Source organism: Pieris brassicae, chromosome 7 (genome assembly GCF_905147105.1).
Source record: "Pieris brassicae chromosome 7, ilPieBrab1.1, whole genome shotgun sequence".
NCBI classification, from domain to species: domain Eukaryota; kingdom Metazoa; phylum Arthropoda; class Insecta; order Lepidoptera; family Pieridae; genus Pieris; species Pieris brassicae.
Genome location: NC_059671.1, coordinates 12,238,871 through 12,257,905, shown reverse-complemented (window position 1 = coordinate 12,257,905; position 19,035 = coordinate 12,238,871). Strand labels below are relative to the sequence as shown.

General features: G+C 33.7%; 1 protein-coding gene across 2 annotated transcripts; it reads right to left on the bottom strand.

Annotated features, from left to right (window-relative positions):
* Positions 1-2,930: 2,930 nt before the first annotated feature.
* On the bottom strand, positions 2,931-18,992 carry LOC123711755. Of its 2 annotated transcripts, XM_045664502.1 has the most exons (9): positions 18,656-18,992; positions 17,668-17,745; positions 14,380-14,522; positions 11,943-12,108; positions 10,491-10,529; positions 7,831-7,961; positions 6,895-7,032; positions 5,486-5,663; positions 2,931-4,921 (listed from the first exon to the last, which is right to left on the bottom strand). In XM_045664502.1, the coding sequence occupies exons 2-9, from the start codon at positions 17,737-17,739 to the stop codon at positions 4,781-4,783; spliced, it is 1,008 nt and encodes a 335-aa protein (XP_045520458.1). In that variant the 5' UTR covers positions 17,740-17,745; positions 18,656-18,992; the 3' UTR covers positions 2,931-4,780. The 2 variants fall into 2 exon arrangements, with proteins under 2 accessions (XP_045520458.1, XP_045520459.1); XM_045664503.1 differs by lacking the exon at positions 10,491-10,529 and having other exon boundaries at positions 2,936-4,921.
* Positions 18,993-19,035: the final 43 nt, after the last annotated feature.

Sequence of the window (19,035 nt, the reverse complement as noted above, 5' to 3'; positions counted from 1 at the left end):
TATTGAATATTAATTTATTAAGTATGTTAGGGTGGCCTATTCAACAGGTATTTAAGATGTCATGTTATTTTAGTACCTAATTTAGAATTGGGAATTGTCGTGTTGAGTGATTCAAACATAAAGATGCATTCATAATGTCCACTATGGTACTCATAGCGCAATGTATCGATAATGTGACAATTACTCATACAGATCAATGCGATTCCTATTTCACCATGCCTCCTGCTGATAGAGGATATTTGACAATCTGAGACAAATCTTTGTTTTTAATTTATTTATTACTTAAGATGGCATGTGGAACATGGTGTAATGGTTGCAGCTCCTTAAAACGTGTAAAAAAAAACTTTCTATTCGTCTGTTCTACACCCTTGATTTGAGAACTGGCAGTAAATGTAAAATTAGAAACATTTAATGTATTTTCTTTTTTTTTTGACGTTCATAAGTGTACATTGTGTTACCAATATGAATGAATTATTTTTGACGTTGACAATGGCAATTTTTGATACACACATACAAAAAAAATGCTTAAATTGGTATCTACATTATGCATGTTCCGCTTGTTCCAAATGCGCACCGAACACGGCTGTTTTCCATGGAATAAAGTTGGTTCTTTTATTACCTATGATCACTATTGCAGTTCACGTAGTGTAAGGTTCATATACTATTTTGATTATTCCAGTTTACGCACTTTCATCCAATAGAAAATTGTGTAATTAATCCTGACAGTCAAAATCTGGAAGAAACATTTGTCAACCAGTGGTTACATGTGAATTTACGCTGCAGGTTTTTGTAGTTGCGTTGTTTTACCGACTGGTTCGCAGTGTCGCTGTGGTTGCGATATACTCCCGGCCACGTGGTGTGGTTCTGGTACGTGTACGTGTACGCCGTTATAGTGATGTCGCGCATTTAAACGCGCGCGCGCATTTTATTAGTATGTATTGTTTCAATGATCGCTTTATATATTAAGATTTAGATGCAGTATTTTGAAAATGAAATATTACTTGTGTCAAGTCATAGTGTATGTACAAGTAGCGGCAAGAAACTCTAGCGCTGACCGTTATTGCGCAGAAGTAAAAAATAAGGTACCTGAGGGGGGCTAGCGGAATGAAGAGCGGGCGCGCGTAGCGTCGATTGGCTCTCCAGTCGCATTCCGTCCCCCGCACCGATACGACGCCCCGCGCACATTCCGTGTACAGTCGCGTCATTAATATTATTGTTACTGTTGTTACGTTTGAATTTGTTAGTGTTTTGTTGTTTGTTATTTGTTTTTAAGTTTGTTTGTGACTTTAAAGTGAATATGCCTAGAACAAATACTGTTTTGAAATGACAAGCCAGGAAAATGGTTTATGACGTGAATTGTTTTTTAAAAAGGGAATCTAACGAATTAATTGATTCTTTGAAACAAATCCAAAGTGAGATTGACGAAGCTACAAATACTTTGTTTAGTCATTCGGACAGCAACATTGTAAATTTGAGCCAGATAAAACAAACTGCCGAAATCATTAAGGCAGGAAACATAAAATGTAATAGTATAAACAGCGAATTAGGTAAAATCCAAAAAAGGACAGCAGAGTCAACAAAAAAGTCAATTGCAACGGTAAGAAACATCTTCAATCAAGCCAAAAGTTCTGATTTGATCACAGTGTTCAGAACACCTGGTAAAATACAAAACATTCCAGAACAAAACCGGTCACAAATATCGATAACTTCGACCAAGGAGTAATAAAGAGAACCATTCATAACTTTCACAAGACAAATAATGAACTTTCTCCCATCGGAAAGCTTAAAAAGCAGCTAGAAGATTACATAAATTTCAAAGGTTCAGAACGAAGTCTTCGGCGAATAGTTAAGAGTTTGGGATTTCGGTGGAAAAACACCGAAAACAACCGGAAAGTGCTGATTGAGACTTCTAATATACGTTTGCAACGTATCGAATATTTAAGGAAAATAAAGCAATATCGCCAAGAGGGTAAGCCTATTGTTTATACAGACGAATCTTAAGTAGATTCATCGCACTCTTCTTCAAAAGCCTGGACCGATGGTACTACTAAGGGGCTTAAGAAACCTATTTCGAAAGGACAGCGAGTTGTCATTGTCCACGCAGGGTCTGATACTGGGTTTATACCTAATGCGTTGCTGACTTTTAAAGCAAATCAGGCGACTACCACGACAATATGAATTTTGAAAACTACGAAAAATGGCTCCGAACCCAATTAATGAACAACCTACAACCCAGTTCCGTCGTGGTAGTCGACATCGCGTCCTATCATAATAAGCAGTGGGATCGCGCACCAACCTCTAATTCTAAAAAAGCTGACATGCAGGCCTGGCTCACTGAAAAAGGTACAGTACGAGGAAACACATTTGAAACCTCAGTTATACAATTTAATAAAGATCAACAAAGATAAATTTAAAACATGTTCGATTGATCGAATCCTAGCTGAACGAGGTCATCAGGTACTGAGACACCCACCATACCACCCCGACCTAAATCCGAATGAAGTGGCATGGTCGGATATTAAACAATATGTAGGCAGCAAAAATATAAAATGGAGTGTCAGTAAATGTATATACCTAATACAAGAAAAGGTTTTACTAATGGGTACATGGGATTGGCAAAAGTTGTGTAAAAAGGTGAAGGATTTAGAAGAACAATATGCAAAGAGTGATCACGTCGTGGATTTGGTAACAGAACAATTCATTATTCATGTCGATGGAGATAGTTCCGAGGATAGCAATGAAGATGACGCTAGTGCCGACGAACGAAGCAGTGCTGAGCCCGGGCCCTCAGTAAGCAAGAGGCCTTGTCGCGAGACCATTGAAGGCGTGATACCGCTCTCTGATTCAGTTTAATAAAAGATTATAAATTAAAAGATAATGTTTTTATTTTTCTACATCCCATAAACTTGTTAAAATATCTTAGGTCTTTTTTGGAAATACGTTCTATGTACAGACACTTTTTTACTGTCTTATTATACCTTATATATAGGTAATATTACTTACATGCGCGACAGTAATCATGCGCAGCAGCTATCCTTCACATTTCGTTCAGCTTAATATCGTTATTTAGGTCATCATTAATCAAAGTGGCATATAATGTATTGCGTGCGCGACAGTACACATGCGCAGCAATCCCCTCCACGTATCGGCCAGCGCTAGACTTACGTGCCGCTGCCTATAAGTACAAGAGATATTTTCTTGCGTGTATCTGTGGTAAGTATTGCGTAGGTAAATGACATGTTTTGAAAGGTATGTATATATGAAATGATTAAAAACACTTTCTACAAATACTTTACTATAAAAACATCGCTCTTAAGTTCTAAAAGATACTACGTTAATAGGAGAACTAAAATTTGACAACATGAAAATATCTTCACGAAAAATATGGTTTTTGAGTAAATAGGAAATGCTCAAATTTACGTAAATTGATAAAAAGAACAATTTTTAATTTGAATGATTTTCATAAAATACTTAAAACCCTGTAATCATATAAAAGTCGGGCGATAAACTTAACTTCATTCCAATAGAATTGTATAGAATGTAATATTTATCTTTGTATTCCTCAATTTTCTCACAATTTTATAGATTTTTAATGTTGACATGTGACAAATCTGTTACTTTGATAGACACTACTAAACTATATATAATCTGTGTCATTTCAGTAAATAATTTTTGTCTATGCATGCAATATTTTAAATACGTTAACTATAAAGAAATGACAACGAAAATTTTAAAGTTTACTAAAGTATAGCCAAAGGTTAAATATACGTCTAAAATTCTAATGGAATAGAGAATACATGTAAACGCTTTAATCTGCCAAATTTACCACTTTACCAATTATACAAGTTATAATTACTTAATACTACCAATCAGTCGAGTTTTTTTCTCACCCGTTATATAATCACCATAAATTTATTTGGCTCTTAACTTAACATATGAGATAAATTCTAGAATTATATAAAAATTATATTTAATGCAGAGTACAGATATATCCAGACGTATTCGCTATTCTCTGTATTAAAATCAAGATTTATATAAAATCTAAATCGTACTAAGTGCTTATAAGGCATTTTATTTATAGATAATAAACTGAGTTACTTTTGAATAATAAGTGCTTATAAACGCGAATTTATCGCATTATTTACAAAACTCGACTAAAGTCACAAGACGAAAGTCTAAAAACTTTAAATTACGTTGCGTTTTGAAGGGAAATTGTTGTAAGTCTTTATCATACGTATTCAGAAGCATTATGTTGTGGCATCAAAATACACACGTCCGCACAGCACAGGCGCTTTCGCGACACTAGTTCGCGTCGCATCTCCACTATGAAATTAGTTGCATGAAACTAATTTCACCAAAAAATGGCATTGCATTCATGAGATCAATACATGCATTACGAAAATATTGAATTACACTAGAAATGTTTGGTAAAACTAATGTCACGAAATTAATTTTATGCCACTAATTTCGTTAACTAATTCCGGCTTTACTGAATGCTATCTCCAACACCATCGACATCTTTATGTTCTCAGAGTTTACGATAGCGATATTGTGTATCCTATATATTTAATTTTTCTTCCATTTTATCGTAGCGGTTTAATGCTGTAATATTTTTGTGTATAAATAAATAATTACGTTCTTCGAGTCCAGCTGATTCGCTGAAAAGCACTTGAAACTTTGAGTTATGCAAATAATGTAATTAATTAGCGTCTTTATTCTTTAACTTTACAAACTAAGTTTATTATCTATGTTACAAAAAGTTCATATATTGCGGAACTATTTATACCATCGCGCGATTTTGTTCCCGATTAGCGGTTGGGACGTGTTCGCGTAGATGCGCACGCAAAAGGGCCATGTACTCTTCCCGATGTTTGTTGAAATGCTGTACGTGGGGAGATCGATCCCAGCAGTTCCATGTACACTGGGTAAATAAAAATAATAGTTTAGTACAATAATAAGATCTGCCTGGTAGTTTGTTTCAGACTCAGTGTCTAGTCTATTGTCTATATTCAGTTGTATGGCTATGGATATAGCTTTATCGACTTTGTAGCCGTAGAATGTAGATGTCGCTACAATATTTCGGATGTCAAAAACGTATTGGATTTCGACATACGGAAGTTCAGGTTTGCGAATATCCTCGACTCTGAATCTGAAGGTCAGAATTTACGGGTAACCTTATTTCTTCGGAATCAGCACAGATGTTATCAGGTTGTCTGGAATGGGGTGAAATAAGTTCGTCCAGATTTTTTTGTATTTGTATATGATATTAAAACCACAAATCTTATTACTCGTAAGAGTATTTATAGAACAAGAGCAAATAGTTTTTTTGGACGACTGTAATTTTTTTTTCTAACCAGTCAAGGATTCATATAGAAACTGATTTGTTTCATTTCGAATGTTATGTTTTAACTGGCCTATGATATAATATATATATAAAAGATCAACAATTGTAGAAATAATCGAATTAGGTATTGCAAATATGTACCTTCATGCCCATTTTGACCCAACTTTCATACACAGCTCGGTTGCTTCTCTCGGCTCCCACAGTATCACTCGCCGACAGTAGGAACAACGCAGGGGCGTGACAAAGGTTGGTGTGGAACAACTGCGATGAACGGATGTAGTGTACTGTGGCTGCGTCGTGGAACGTTTTTAGATGGTATCTGATGAAGAAATTGAGATTTAGAGAGGTGATGAACGATGAATATGATGGCGCGTATCGTTCTATTATGATCCCGTACATAAAAGTTCCGATTCAATTAATCGTACAATATTTTATGGATTACCGATCATAAATAATACGGATATATGTAATTACGTTATAATTGCATTATATATCACAAGAAGGTTACTAGTATCAATCTGATAACATATTATTCCAAGGTCTTATAATATTGACTTTGGCAGGATATCACCAAGTCATATATCATTTACGTTACTTTTTGAAGTTATACTTCATTTGGCGCGTAAGGGAAAAATTATGAGAGTAAATTTTTACACGCGCACACACCGTCACAAAAAACCGACACCCTGAAATTAGCTATAGTCAACATGTTAGTAATTTCTATTGTTAGTGTTTTTTCCACAAACGTAGAAAATTTTTTTTTAAGATTTCTATCTTATTACGTCAAAGAAGTATAATTTCTAACGCGTGTACACACGTGCTTTTTTAAATTAGCTTGCTACTTATCCCATTGAGTAAAAAATTCAGCTATAAACCCCGCAAACGAATGTTTAAAAAATATATTTTTATGTATTTCCACATAATTAATATATCTTAAGAGTTACTACAAATGTGATAGAACTACCATATACCCATCATATAACTAATATAGCAAGCAACTCTTATGAATAGTATTGTCGTTTGTTAAAATAGCTTTTACACATTGAAAAAAAAAATATTTTTTTAACCGGATTAAAGCTATTTGTATTATTATAATTAACTTATAATTATTTTACGTAATTTTAAATTTATTTTTTTGCAACGTTTCGCGTGCATTACAGCGTGCGTGGTCACGGTGACGGCCTCAGGTTTTTACTTGATCCCGTAGACCCAGTCTCTTAATAATATCCAGATCATGAACCTAACCCGTAAACAATAAATCAGTGGCGCTACAACCTTTCTTAGTCTGGGCCTCTAATTTCTGTTATCTTTTTCATGATTATTTGTCAATATTCCTTCTGTGCCTGGCACACGCGGTATCTTTTTTGATATTAAGGCATGATCTCCTCACGATGTCTTCCTTCACCGTTCAGATAGAAAGTCTATTGGTAGCAGCTGGTGATAGTAGCACGCTTAAGCCACTATCAACACTGCTCACCAGAATATTTCAATGACAAAACAAAAATTCTATAGTCTATTTAACAAACGCACGCGTAAACCAAGACACTCACTCCATATAAGCCTTGAGTGTCTTCTGCATGATCTTGTTCTTGGGGAAGACGGCAGCCGGAACTCCGATGGTTATCTCTGTTATGTCAGCAGCCGAATCCCACACTTGAGCAGACACTCGGTCCAGAACCGGTTGGTATCTGAAAATTTATATATTAGGTCGAATTAGGCCGCAATTTTAAATTATTTTATAAAATTTGAATTAACTAATAATAGTACTGTTTTGGTTCACGTTCGCTCGTTCGTTCTACAACTGAGCGTTTTTTTGCTGTGCATCACCAGTATGTGGAACCAGCTGCCCACTGAAGTATTTTCGAACCAATTCGACTTAGGGTCCTTCAAGATAAGAGCTTACCAATTCTTAAAAGGCCGGCAACGCACTTGCGAGCCTTCCGGCAATCCCTGGGCGGCGGCGGTTGTATCACTTAACGTCAAGTGAGCCTCCTGCTCGTATTCCATAAAAAAAAGTACGTGACAGACGTATAAAATCAATATTTTTTTATAAACAATTATGATTATTTAATAGTAATTTTACTCATAATGCTTTTGAAAGACAAATATATATATGTGTATTATATGCAGAGTACTCTCAAATAAACTTTTCATATTGTCAAAATAAACAATAAAATAAATCAGTGGCGCTACAACCTTTTTAGTTCTGGGCCTCAGATTTCTCTGTTCTGTTTCATGATCATTTGTCAATCTAATAGGCAAGTAGGTGATCAGCCTCATGTGCCTAACACATGTCGTTGACACTTTGGGTCTAAGGCAAGCCGGTTTCCTCACGATGTTTTCTGTAGAAAGTCAGTTGGTGCACATCCTGGGATCAAACCACGACCTCGATGATGAGAGTAGCACGCTGAAGCCACTAGGTTAACACTGCTGTGTCAGAACTGTCAAATGACCTATGCAATGAAAATATAGTTTATAATACTTACAATTCCTTATTCTTCATCACGTGCACGCATAGCTCGCCCCATAGGTAACCACCCACTGAAAATCCGTGCACCACCAGTGGCTGATCATTCTCGTTCGCCTGCATGAATCGCAGGAGATCACCAGACACCAACTATAAAATGCAGGTGGAAGTTGGAAAACCTCATTAATTAGATAATGTTAATTGAAATACCTTATTATTTATTTATTTGGAATAAATTATCGTTACAATTATTAATAATTACTCAGGTATTTGTTATATTAAGTTTGGTTGCATTAAATATAACACAGAGTAGTAGTAAAGCACGCAAAACGTCGGAAAATTTTAAAATTATGTAAAATAATTATAAGTTTATAATAATGCAAATAATAAAAATCCGGTAAAAAAATTGTTTTCATTCAATAACACAGAGTATTAATCTTCAAAATATATATAATTATTTATCTATGTTTTGTTTAAACTTACGTAAAAATGGTTGTCAGCTTGACAGTTGACGATATCGTCAGAAAGCTCATGCTTATACAAAATTTGTTTGTCAAACACATGTGCTTATTATTATATTAATAATATAGATGTTGAACACTTGCTCCTAAAGTAATTTATATTTACGGGGGTAAATAACGTTGACAAATTGAAGTCAATTTTTTTTAAATTACTTTTGGAGCAAGTGTTCAACGTCTATAATATTAATATAATAATAAGCACATCAATACAAGCAATATAAAAATAAGAATAATAATAAACCTTTTTATTTCCTATTTTACAATAGTTGGTAGTTGCTATATTACAGTAACCAAAAATATTGAGTTTTGTTAGTAGGTTAGCTTAGATTTATTTATGAATTACCAGGAATCCCGGTTTAGGTAAAGGCCTCCTCCAAAAAAAAAAATATATATATACAATTTTATTATTCTCAGATGCGGCCCAGGAGCAACCAAGATCCTTCAACGTTTCCACCCTATTCTGTCATTTGGCGTCAGCAACGTCAACAATGTTTGATTGTCAGCAACGCTTTTAATCTCTTTGGCATAATATATCTGTTTGTATTAATTTCTATATCGCTATGCGATAAATCTTTAAAACACAGAAAGCGTCCTATCCCCGACAAGGAACAGGCCTTCTGCACATCAATGACATTTTGCAACTGAGCAACATTCAATTCAGACTTAAGTATTTCCGAACCAATTCGATTTAGGGTCCTTCAAGAAAAGAGTGTACCAATTCTAAAAAGGCCAGCAACGCACTCGCGTTCCTTCTGGCAATGTGTGCGTCTATGGGCGGCGGTCCATATCACTTAACATTAGATGAGCCTCATGTCCTCTTACCTCCTATTGTGTTTTTAAAAAATCATCTCAATTCATAGGAATTCCCAGTGCTCGTTACACTAGCCTTGCAGGAATGTCTCGGACAGTTGTCAATCAGTGCCAGACAAATCACAATAATAAAACTGGAGTCTGAAGTCGAAACTGCTACGTGGAGTCTCGGATTTTTGTCGACTAAACCTAGTCACTAGTACAAGTTTGCGCGTCTTCCGCAAAAAACACCTTTTGCCGCTTCTACTATCTTTGAAGAGCATCCAGCATTCGGGAAGGGCTTTGACATATCGAACAAGGTGCAGCTTCGCGGTCATTTCGATGGAAAGGCTAAATTAGCTTCAAAGAAGCTTAGTGCGCTCAGGAAGGTAAGATCGTGCTTAATAACTCCGGGCCATCGCTTGTATAACGCATAAATTCGGACTCACGTGGAACTCTCACCTCTCTCCCTAGTACCACCTTTTGACTTGAAAACAAAAACTTTGGGACGCTAGGGACCTATGACTACCATTTTTTTAATGTAATACGAGGCAAACGGGCAAGAGGCTCACCTGATGTTAAGCGATACCGCCGCCCATGGACACTCACATTGCCAGAAGGCTCGCAAGTACGTTGCCGGCCTTTTAATAATTGGTACGCTCTTTTCTTGAAGGACCCTAAGTCGAATTGGTTCGGAAATACTTCAGGGGGCAACTGGTTCCACATAGTGGTGGTGTGTGGCAAAAACTGCATTAGAAAACGCTCAGTTGTGGAACGACGGACGTCGAGGTGATACGGATGGTATTACGCAGAAATGGCGTAAAATAATCCTTTCTTGAGATAAGAACGGTAGGCACCAATATTTTTGTATCGATTTCGTGATCATTCATAACAAACATTCGATTGCGGCGTAAGATGCACATTTTACAACTTCTCTACAATGTTCCTAAAACGCCTAGTTACTTAAAACAAAATTGTATGTTCCTCTGTGGAGGTAATTTTGATTTGCGATTTAATTTTTGATCTAATTCTTAAAACTCCTATTCATAAAACTGATTTCTATCACTCCTCCTTCACTGTGCAAAGTATCCTAGTTTTGAATTTCTTACCAATTGACATCAGACGAGCTCAGTCTCTAAATTTATTTAAAAATCTTCTTTTTGATAATTTTTCTTCTGCCTCGTAATTAGCTTCTACTTCAATATATTAATTGTGAGTCAATTAACCTTTGGCACAGCTTTTACATGTCTGTTTACACATATTATTATTTATATTTTTTCTTTGGATTTCATTTTATTTAATTTTAGTTATAGTTGCATGTTATTTCGAGTTTTTTTTGTTAATTAATTATGCACTTCTTGTACTTTACCCTCTGGGTGTTTCTTTTATTGTTCCATATTAGGGTTGCCTGGAAAAAATCGCTTGTTAGCGATAAGGTCGGCTATTGTCTAATAACTTATGTAACCTGCTTACTTTTAGTTTTTTTTGTTTGTATAATTATGTATATTATGGTAACAAAGTATAAATAAATAAAATTAAATAAACAAGAAGAGTCTTTTGTGCTTGAACACGCCTATTATATTGTCTTCATAGATATCTTACGTCTCCAAGTAGCAACTAATGTTCAAGTCATCGAAGTCATTTACACATTGCGTGACCACAAGCTTTATAAAAAGTTACACTTCAAGGTTAGACGACTTTTAGCCATTTTTTTTTGTCATTTGTAAATCCTCAATTGTCTCGCCAATACATTACAGGTTATACTTTTCTTAACTTTCCAATCGTTCTTTGTTCCCCTTATCGGTGAATTCATTTTTATATTTATTAATAATATATGTGCTAAAATATATGGATCCACTAAAACGATTTTGAAACGAGTGTCATTAGATATATGACCCAAAAAATGAAAAAAGAAGTATTTCGTGTTAGAAGTTAAGTTAAGATTAAAAAACGTCAAACTAAAACGTTTCTTAGTAACACTGTTTTAACGATAAAATATAATTGAGTTTCTGAGACTATGTAATGCCTACAAATATGTGTACACCTAAAAGGTTGTAGCCCAGTGTATCCCAATACGAACAATTTCAAGTTTGTAAATGGGGGGGCTTAAGAATTTTAAAAGGGCACAACATTTTGGCTTGTTCCAGTATGTATCCAAGATACGGTTCTAATAAAATATAAAAATATTGTTGGATCCCTGACACGAATGCCTTATTCAGCCCTTAAATAAAGCAAACAATAAATACCACTAACTCGTGATACCAATCTCAACAAAGTGTTATGGTTCCGCGAAATCTCAAGGTTACTACGGATATTGAGAGAACTACATCCAAGTCACATATAAATACATAGCGATCGGTATAACTATCACTATTGGAAGTTACAATAGTAAGGGCGCTGAACTTGTATGTATTACATTCATTATAACACTCGAGATTTTTTTTTAATAGAATAGGGGAGAGATATCATTTTAAGAATTGGTACGCTTTTCTTGAAGTCGTATTGGTTCGGAGATAATTCAGATCATCTTAACGCTAGTAAACAATATTACTTGGTGTAATAAATGTATATCTATACGATTCTTAAGTTACATGTAAATTAACTGTTTTAGGATTAAAATTAACAGTTACATGATGGTATTAGGTATTCACAATTTGTAAACTTATCAACAAAAAACATGGTTTTAGAATGCATATTAATAACTTTTTGTCTGAGTTAAATATGAATAACGAAAATTTTAGTTAAATTGTATTCTGACATCTAACATTTCTCTTACTTAAATAAAGTCCTGTATCGACAATTTTAAAAATTTTATACAAACTTGGGTGCCCTTTTGTGGCCACATGAGTTGCCAGGGTGTACAGGATACGGAGATGACATCAAATCCCTGCTCTAAGTAGAGATTGGCATACTTCATCACGTGCTTCTGTCTCGCCAACAACCAGTTAATCATCACACACATTGGACGGTTAAGCTGCTTGTCTAGCCTGGAAGTTATATTAAACAATATAAACGGGAGCCATTGATTACAAAGCTGTTTTAGTTTCAGTCATAACTTTGCAAATTTGTTTTTTTTAATATGTTTACTGGACAAGGAGACTTAACGACCAACGCAACTCATATGCCTCAAATCTGTGCAGTCATCGCAGCCCAAAGACACCCATTTTGTGGGTGCTTTGCCGATCTTTGCGGGCAGAGTATATTTTTTCTATTAACAATCGGAGGTCGTATCTCCCTGGGAAAACCTGGGGGTCTTAACGTCGACTTCCAGATTTGTCGACACTTAAAGTAAAATAATAATAAATCGCTGGCAATAGAACATTTTTATTTCTCAGATTTCTGTATCTGTTTCATGATCATTAGTACCTAATAGGCATGTAGGTGATCAGCCTCTTGTGCCTGACACATGCGGTTGACTTTTTCTGTTAAGCCGGTTTCCACACGATACCTTCCTTCGAGCAAATGTTAAATGCGCATATAGAAAGTCCATTCGTGCACTGCTGGGAATAGAACCATCGACTTCAGTGATGAATGTTGCACGCCTACTAAGCCAACACATTGATCAGAAATATTTTCAAAAATATAAAAATTCATAAGTACTTTAGGCTTGAAAAGCGTACAAAAAACTTAATAATTTATAATTAAACTACGTATTAGAAAAATAAAGGTTAAATTAATTAAAATGACTCAGTTGTAAGCAATAATCATTATCATTAATAAACATTTCATTAAGTCCAATAAAAAACATACAACATATATTCAATTGTGAAATGATACTTTGTACTATGACCAAAAGTGTTTCCTACAAGTATATTTACGGTTATATAGAAATAAATAATGACTTTCCGTTATAACTGTAGATTAAACGTCATGAAGATTGGGACATAGGAACGGTAATGTTATAGTAACTTACATATTAGACTTAATATAAATTGTAATGAATCGTACACGGACGTTTTGCACAGAGGATCACCACACACCTAAAAAAAAACTCTTAAAATAATTGTATTTATTTTACACATTTATTTATTCGAAAAAAAGTGAGGTCGTAAAATGTGTTTATATCGGGGAAAATCATACCCAAGGCAATTACGTAAGATTTTTTATGGACTTAAATTTTTGTAATATCACGCGATGCAGTTTGTAAATATCTTACTTTTCCCTATTTGATCAGAAAATAATATAATTCGAAATTCGAAAAAAGAAAATTCTCCAAAACCGGAACATTTAATTTTAATTAATAATTTCATTTTATTTAATTTTTCAATTCCAAAAAATTGCACTTTGCCTATTTCTCACATATTTTATTCAAAAACGCTTCCAAATGAGTCAACGGAGATCTATGATTACTTTTAATTTTGTTCTAAATATACCTAAGAAATTCGATAAAAACATACTTTGACATGTAAATAATGCCTGACCTGTGGCTTGTTTCACAATCGTATGCTAATAAGATTAAGTGGAACAATTGAACTGATATCTGATTACAATGTATTAAGGTAAATATGCATTAAATTTACTACAAGGATCCGACAGACGTTCTGGACGACGTCTTACATAATAAAAAAACGAATAATGTAAATCATTTTCGACTCCACTTAAACACACAAAAAATATCATCAAAATCTGTCCAGCCGGTTAGGAGTTAAATAACGGATTTTGTTATCTTCCGGTGTCATATACTAGCTGTATACATAAATATTCTAGATTGCGACTGCTTTTTTTATTGATAATTTAAATATTTTTAGTTTTTTTCCGAAAAACTCATCTACCCTGGGAGCCTCTAAGTTCCACGGTGTGAAGGTGGTAGGACGACACCTCGCGCCGCAAGTCTTCGTCCGCTGCATTTGCTGTATTCTGAGTATCTACTGGCGCGGGAAAATCTCAAACGAGCAACTTTCAGTGCTGCTGAGAAACCCAAATTAGCCAGCAGAACAAGCGAGGCAAGTGGAGATGGATAGTCCATACCCTCCAAAGAGATTCCGAAGATAGCGGAAGCATGGTCATTTCACGCAAACCTCATGTCGTAGTTGCAGATGAAGAAAAGAGAACCGCGAAACATGGAGCGAAATGAACTACGAATGTGATGCAGAATAATGGACGCCCTCTGCCTTCTACGGGTTATAGGACATTGGAATGTAAGATTCGGAAATAAGAATTCGTAAGTATGTCAAAAAATATTTTTCCATACTCCAAATCTTAGCCCAAGAAAATTAATACAAAATATAGCACACAATTTTATTGAATTTTATACTAACTTCATTGTCTTCGGATCAGTGGTGAGCTTGACCTTGTCGTTGCTAATGTACTGAATGTTCTTGGTTAGGTCCTGCGTATGCGCATTCCTTTCTCCGCACACCATCATGACCGGCGCGCATGACAACAGCGGGCGTAGACCAAACTAATAAAAGTCAATATAACTATCATTTATATAACTATCTAATCCTTATTAGTAAAAATAAAAATAAATCAGACCTTTTTAGGTCTGGACCTCTGATGTCTGTATCTATTTTATGAACATCTGTCAATCTAATTTGTCACACGCCGTCGACTTTTTAGATCTTAGGCCAGCCAGCTTCCTCGCGATGTTTTCCTTCAGCGTTCTAGTGAATGTTTTATATGCACATAGATATAAAGTCCATTGGTGCACAGCCGGCGACCGAACCTACGACCTTAGGGATGAGTGTCGCGCACTGTACGTTACATTGCCTTCTAATAGGGTTGCATAGATACGCCTTTTTGCCGATGCTCTTATAGAAAAAAATATATTAAGGTAAAATATATCAAGTTAAGTTGAAGTTTTTAATTTGTAATAAAACATATAAACAGTCTAACTAGTCAAACTAACTCTGAATTAGATTAAAGGTTTAGTTATTAAAATTAAGAATTAAAAGTAATAATTAAAATAAAAGAAATAATTGTTAATAATCAATTTTTTGTAATTCTGTATTTTATTTAATTTGGTTCGCGATAGCAGTTAAAAGCCAACTAAAGTGTCGAGCAAAATGGAATACGCGGAGACAGCGGGTGAGAGAGACAACTGAATAAAACGCGGGGATTCCCTGGGCATAGACAGTCTGTGCCTCGGTTCAACGAACTAGCTGCCCGTTTACATTACTATTTTATAGTGGGAAATTTGAAAAATATGATAAAATATTGCCGATATATCGGTATCGGATGCATCCCTACTTACTAATAACTAATTAGTACTGACATTATTTAAAATAGTTTTATTTTTAATTATACCCACAAAAATTACCTCACTTTCGTAATCGATAACAAGCCAATCATCAATCAAACTGCAATAAAACATAGTAATAAGCATGGATAAGTACACAGCGCTTGCGCACGTGAACAGCCAACTAGCTGCCAATTGAATCAGCATATAAATAGATACATTATTGTTTATCTATTCTGTACCAATAACATATTAAAAGGACCGTCTTTGTTCGAAATATTATTTAATTTTATTGTATGCAAGGCTTTTTACAACGTCCTCAATTGTTGTAAAACAATTGTAGTGTCATGAGTAGAAGTCTCACATAATGTTATAACTTATAAGTGATACCGCCGCTCGGGTTGAAGGCAAGATACTCTAACTTGCTTCTAAATCTAACTCTAAGCCTGAATCTAATCCTAAAAATTCGTAAACGGTTGCATAGAACTACAATAAAACAAGTAGGAACATTTTAAACAATAAATATAATCAAAGACCCAATTTACGATAAGAAAAATGAATGAAATGCTGTCTGGCGATTTTTATCTATACCGATTACTTAATGTTCCACGTCGGAACCGCGTGATTATCATACGAGTTGATAAATGTAAATAATGTATTAGCTTACGATGAAATATGACCCTGGTGAACGCTGTTTCTCAAGTAAGAAAATTACAAAAAATTTGTTAGTGGGGGAATTCTGTTTCTGAATTACGACGAATACTGTGATGGAATTCTGCTAATGGGGTTTTAATGTATACAAAACAAAGCTGTGTTATTCTGTTATTCTATTAAGGTAAATCAAACGTCATTTAAAGTAATTTCTTATAGAAAAGTTTATATTTGTTCCCCTATACCGTTCCATCGATTACTCAATTCGAGATAAAAAAAATTGTAATATGTTTTGATCTAGTATTATGAACTATCAAAGGTACCGTTACGAAATATAAACTTGAGTCGTAAGTGAAAAGGAAGTCACTTGAAAAATATGTATAAAAACAAACTATTATTTTTGTCCTTTATCAATGTTTATTAATTGTTCACAACAATTACCAAAAAAGTGGTGTTATTTATTATATATTTCTATTTCCTAAAATAAATAAACATTCTCTTCACACATTTGGAAATACTTATAAATATAAAGTATATTTTAATTAGAGCTTCTACATGTCAGCCTGAATAATATAGCAGAGTTCACAAACGTGACTGCGCTATACACATAGCACGTGTCTTCATACCTAATCACGCATTTCAAGGGCAAAATGAACGCAGGCGCAGTACGCTTACAACCAGTAATAAAACATACTTCATAAACAAAGTGGTTTGGCTCTTAGTCAAGCCAGTAAAGGTAAATGATAAACCAGAATTCAAGTATTGGAGATGTGTCATCTGTCAACACATTGTCCAACTAAGTCACAACAGCCTGTTGTTTTACACTGTTGTTGCATTTGATATATCAATAAATGTTAAAATTCTGAATTACACTCCAATTTGGTGGCAACATGTTGTACATTAATTTGTCAAGCTTGTTTGTAAATTATAAGTACAGTATATATTAAATTATTGTAAAGAGTATGAAGAAATTAAATACATGCATTATATGCACTAAAAATTATTTGCACTGTGGAACATATACAATGTAGTATTTGCTACTTGGTAGTATGAGCTAGAATGACAAAAATAAACACCTAGATGCATTAGAAAATAGCTTCCTACTTGAAAAGAGGAAATCATAAAGGAATTTTCCATACATCTGAGAATGTTCTGAAATCTTTCTTACAATAATTTGGTATTCATATATTTAATCTCATTTAATACTGCTAATCATTTTATTTAATTTTGGTATATACATGACCTTAGTGTCAGTTAGACAGATTAATTTAATAATGGATTAAATTTTAAATTATCTTGTACTTGAAAGTACCTATGTTTTGTTTTAAAGTTGTTAATGGCACAAAAGTTTCATAAATTTCCTTAATAGAATATGGAATATTTGACTTACATAGGTTGTAAATACCCTTATTCTGACATGAAAACAGCAAAACAAATAAAATCTTCAATTATCAGTATGTAGGAAATGGTATTATGTATTGTATAAGTAAAATATTAAATAAATTACTTAAATATAAACAATAACTGAGTTCTAAGTTATTGTATATTGTTTCTGTTAAATAAACAATTGCATAAATCCTGAAATGTTTTTCTTTGTATAGAATGTTCAAAGATCATGCTTGGAACAAAGCTTCATTTAATCACATTCCTTGTTCTACTTATTAGTTTTAAAATGAAATCAATTACACTCAGATATACTTAAAAACAAATTACTTACATTCCCATTATTTCTTACACCAGCTCTTCCACTGTTGATTGCAAAAGTCACTGCAGTCTTGCACAAACCCATCTTGGACTGAAAATACAAGAAACATATACTTGCAAAAAATAAATATTTTTAGAAAAATTAAAATACTTAACTAAATGTATACTAGGACTTGTATATCATTAGTTTTTAAATTACTCTAACTACAAAAGCCATTAAAGCATCCTTATCTCACTATTAATAAATTGCTTGCTTTTAAACTTATAAGAGATGATTTGTATATATACATGATTTTCACTAATAAACTTTAAAACATTTTATACTAAGAAATTGAAATTTTATATATATTTAACTTTTATGGTACAGTAATATTATCTTTTGTTAAAATAGCTTTTACACATTAAGTAAAATCTTTTTGAACAGATTAAAGCTATGTATTATTATAAAAAACTTATAATTATTTACATAATTATAATTTTTTTCAGTTAGTGCTTTTCAGCATGCGTGGCCACGGTGACCATTTTTTAATAATAATACATAGCTTTAATCCGTTCAAAAAGTATTTTTCGTAATGGTACAGTAATGTTTTAAAATTAATTTATTATTTTAAACATATGCAATATTGCGACTATAGTTTATTAGTATTGAATAGTGGATAACTGAAGAGAATAGAAAAGTAGTAACCAACACTTAAAATTTAAAGTCAAGATAATGATAATTGATCACGGTAACAAGAAACGCGCGACTGGTCTGGTGCATCTCATATGTATCTTAGCGTTCTAGATGAAGGATTCAATCAACCAAACATTGTTGATTGAAGAATGTTTAATATAAATAGTATAATAGTGGTAATATATAATATTGTGTTAAGTATATAATTGACGTTGTCCGGGCCTTAGATAGCGGACAAAAAAATGTAGGTCTGTTACATTGTAAACTACACGTTACTAAGCAATTGAATAATGCTATTAATAAAGATGGATTGTATATGTAGACTTACCGTAAATAGAAGTTCTATGTATAGGGTAATAAAAACACTTGTGGTTTCCGAGAGTACGTTAAAGAAGTTTGAAGAGCAATTTTGAGGATGCACTTTAATCACACATTCTTACTACAAAATTGCATGAAAAGTAGAATATGTCAATGTTTAATAAATTTTAATTACACGAAAATTTTGACCCAACCCCAAGTTGTATTGCTTTAACTATACATATATTTAATTCAATGATAAGAAGTATTTTAAAAGAGTGATTTTCTACAAAATGCACTCAATAGTACAGGGAACTAAGCAGCATGCACACCCCGCTAACCGCCTGTCCGTGCACCTTATTCTGACTTCCGTTCAAAACTGTAAAAATTAAGATGTGAATTGTCATTTAC

Coding starts and splice junctions, on each gene's coding strand:
- LOC123711755 (XM_045664502.1), bottom strand. CDS start 17,739: ATGGGTTTGTGCAAGACTGCAGTGACTTTTGCAATCAACAGTGGAAGA. Junction 10,530..11,942: donor GGCCACAAAAGGGCACCCAA/GTTTGTATAAAA, acceptor GATTTTTTCCAG/GCAACCCTAATATGGAACAA. Junction 7,962..10,490: donor ATAAAAGAAACACCCAGAGG/GTAAAGTACAAG, acceptor TGCATTTTATAG/TTGGTGTCTGGTGATCTCCT.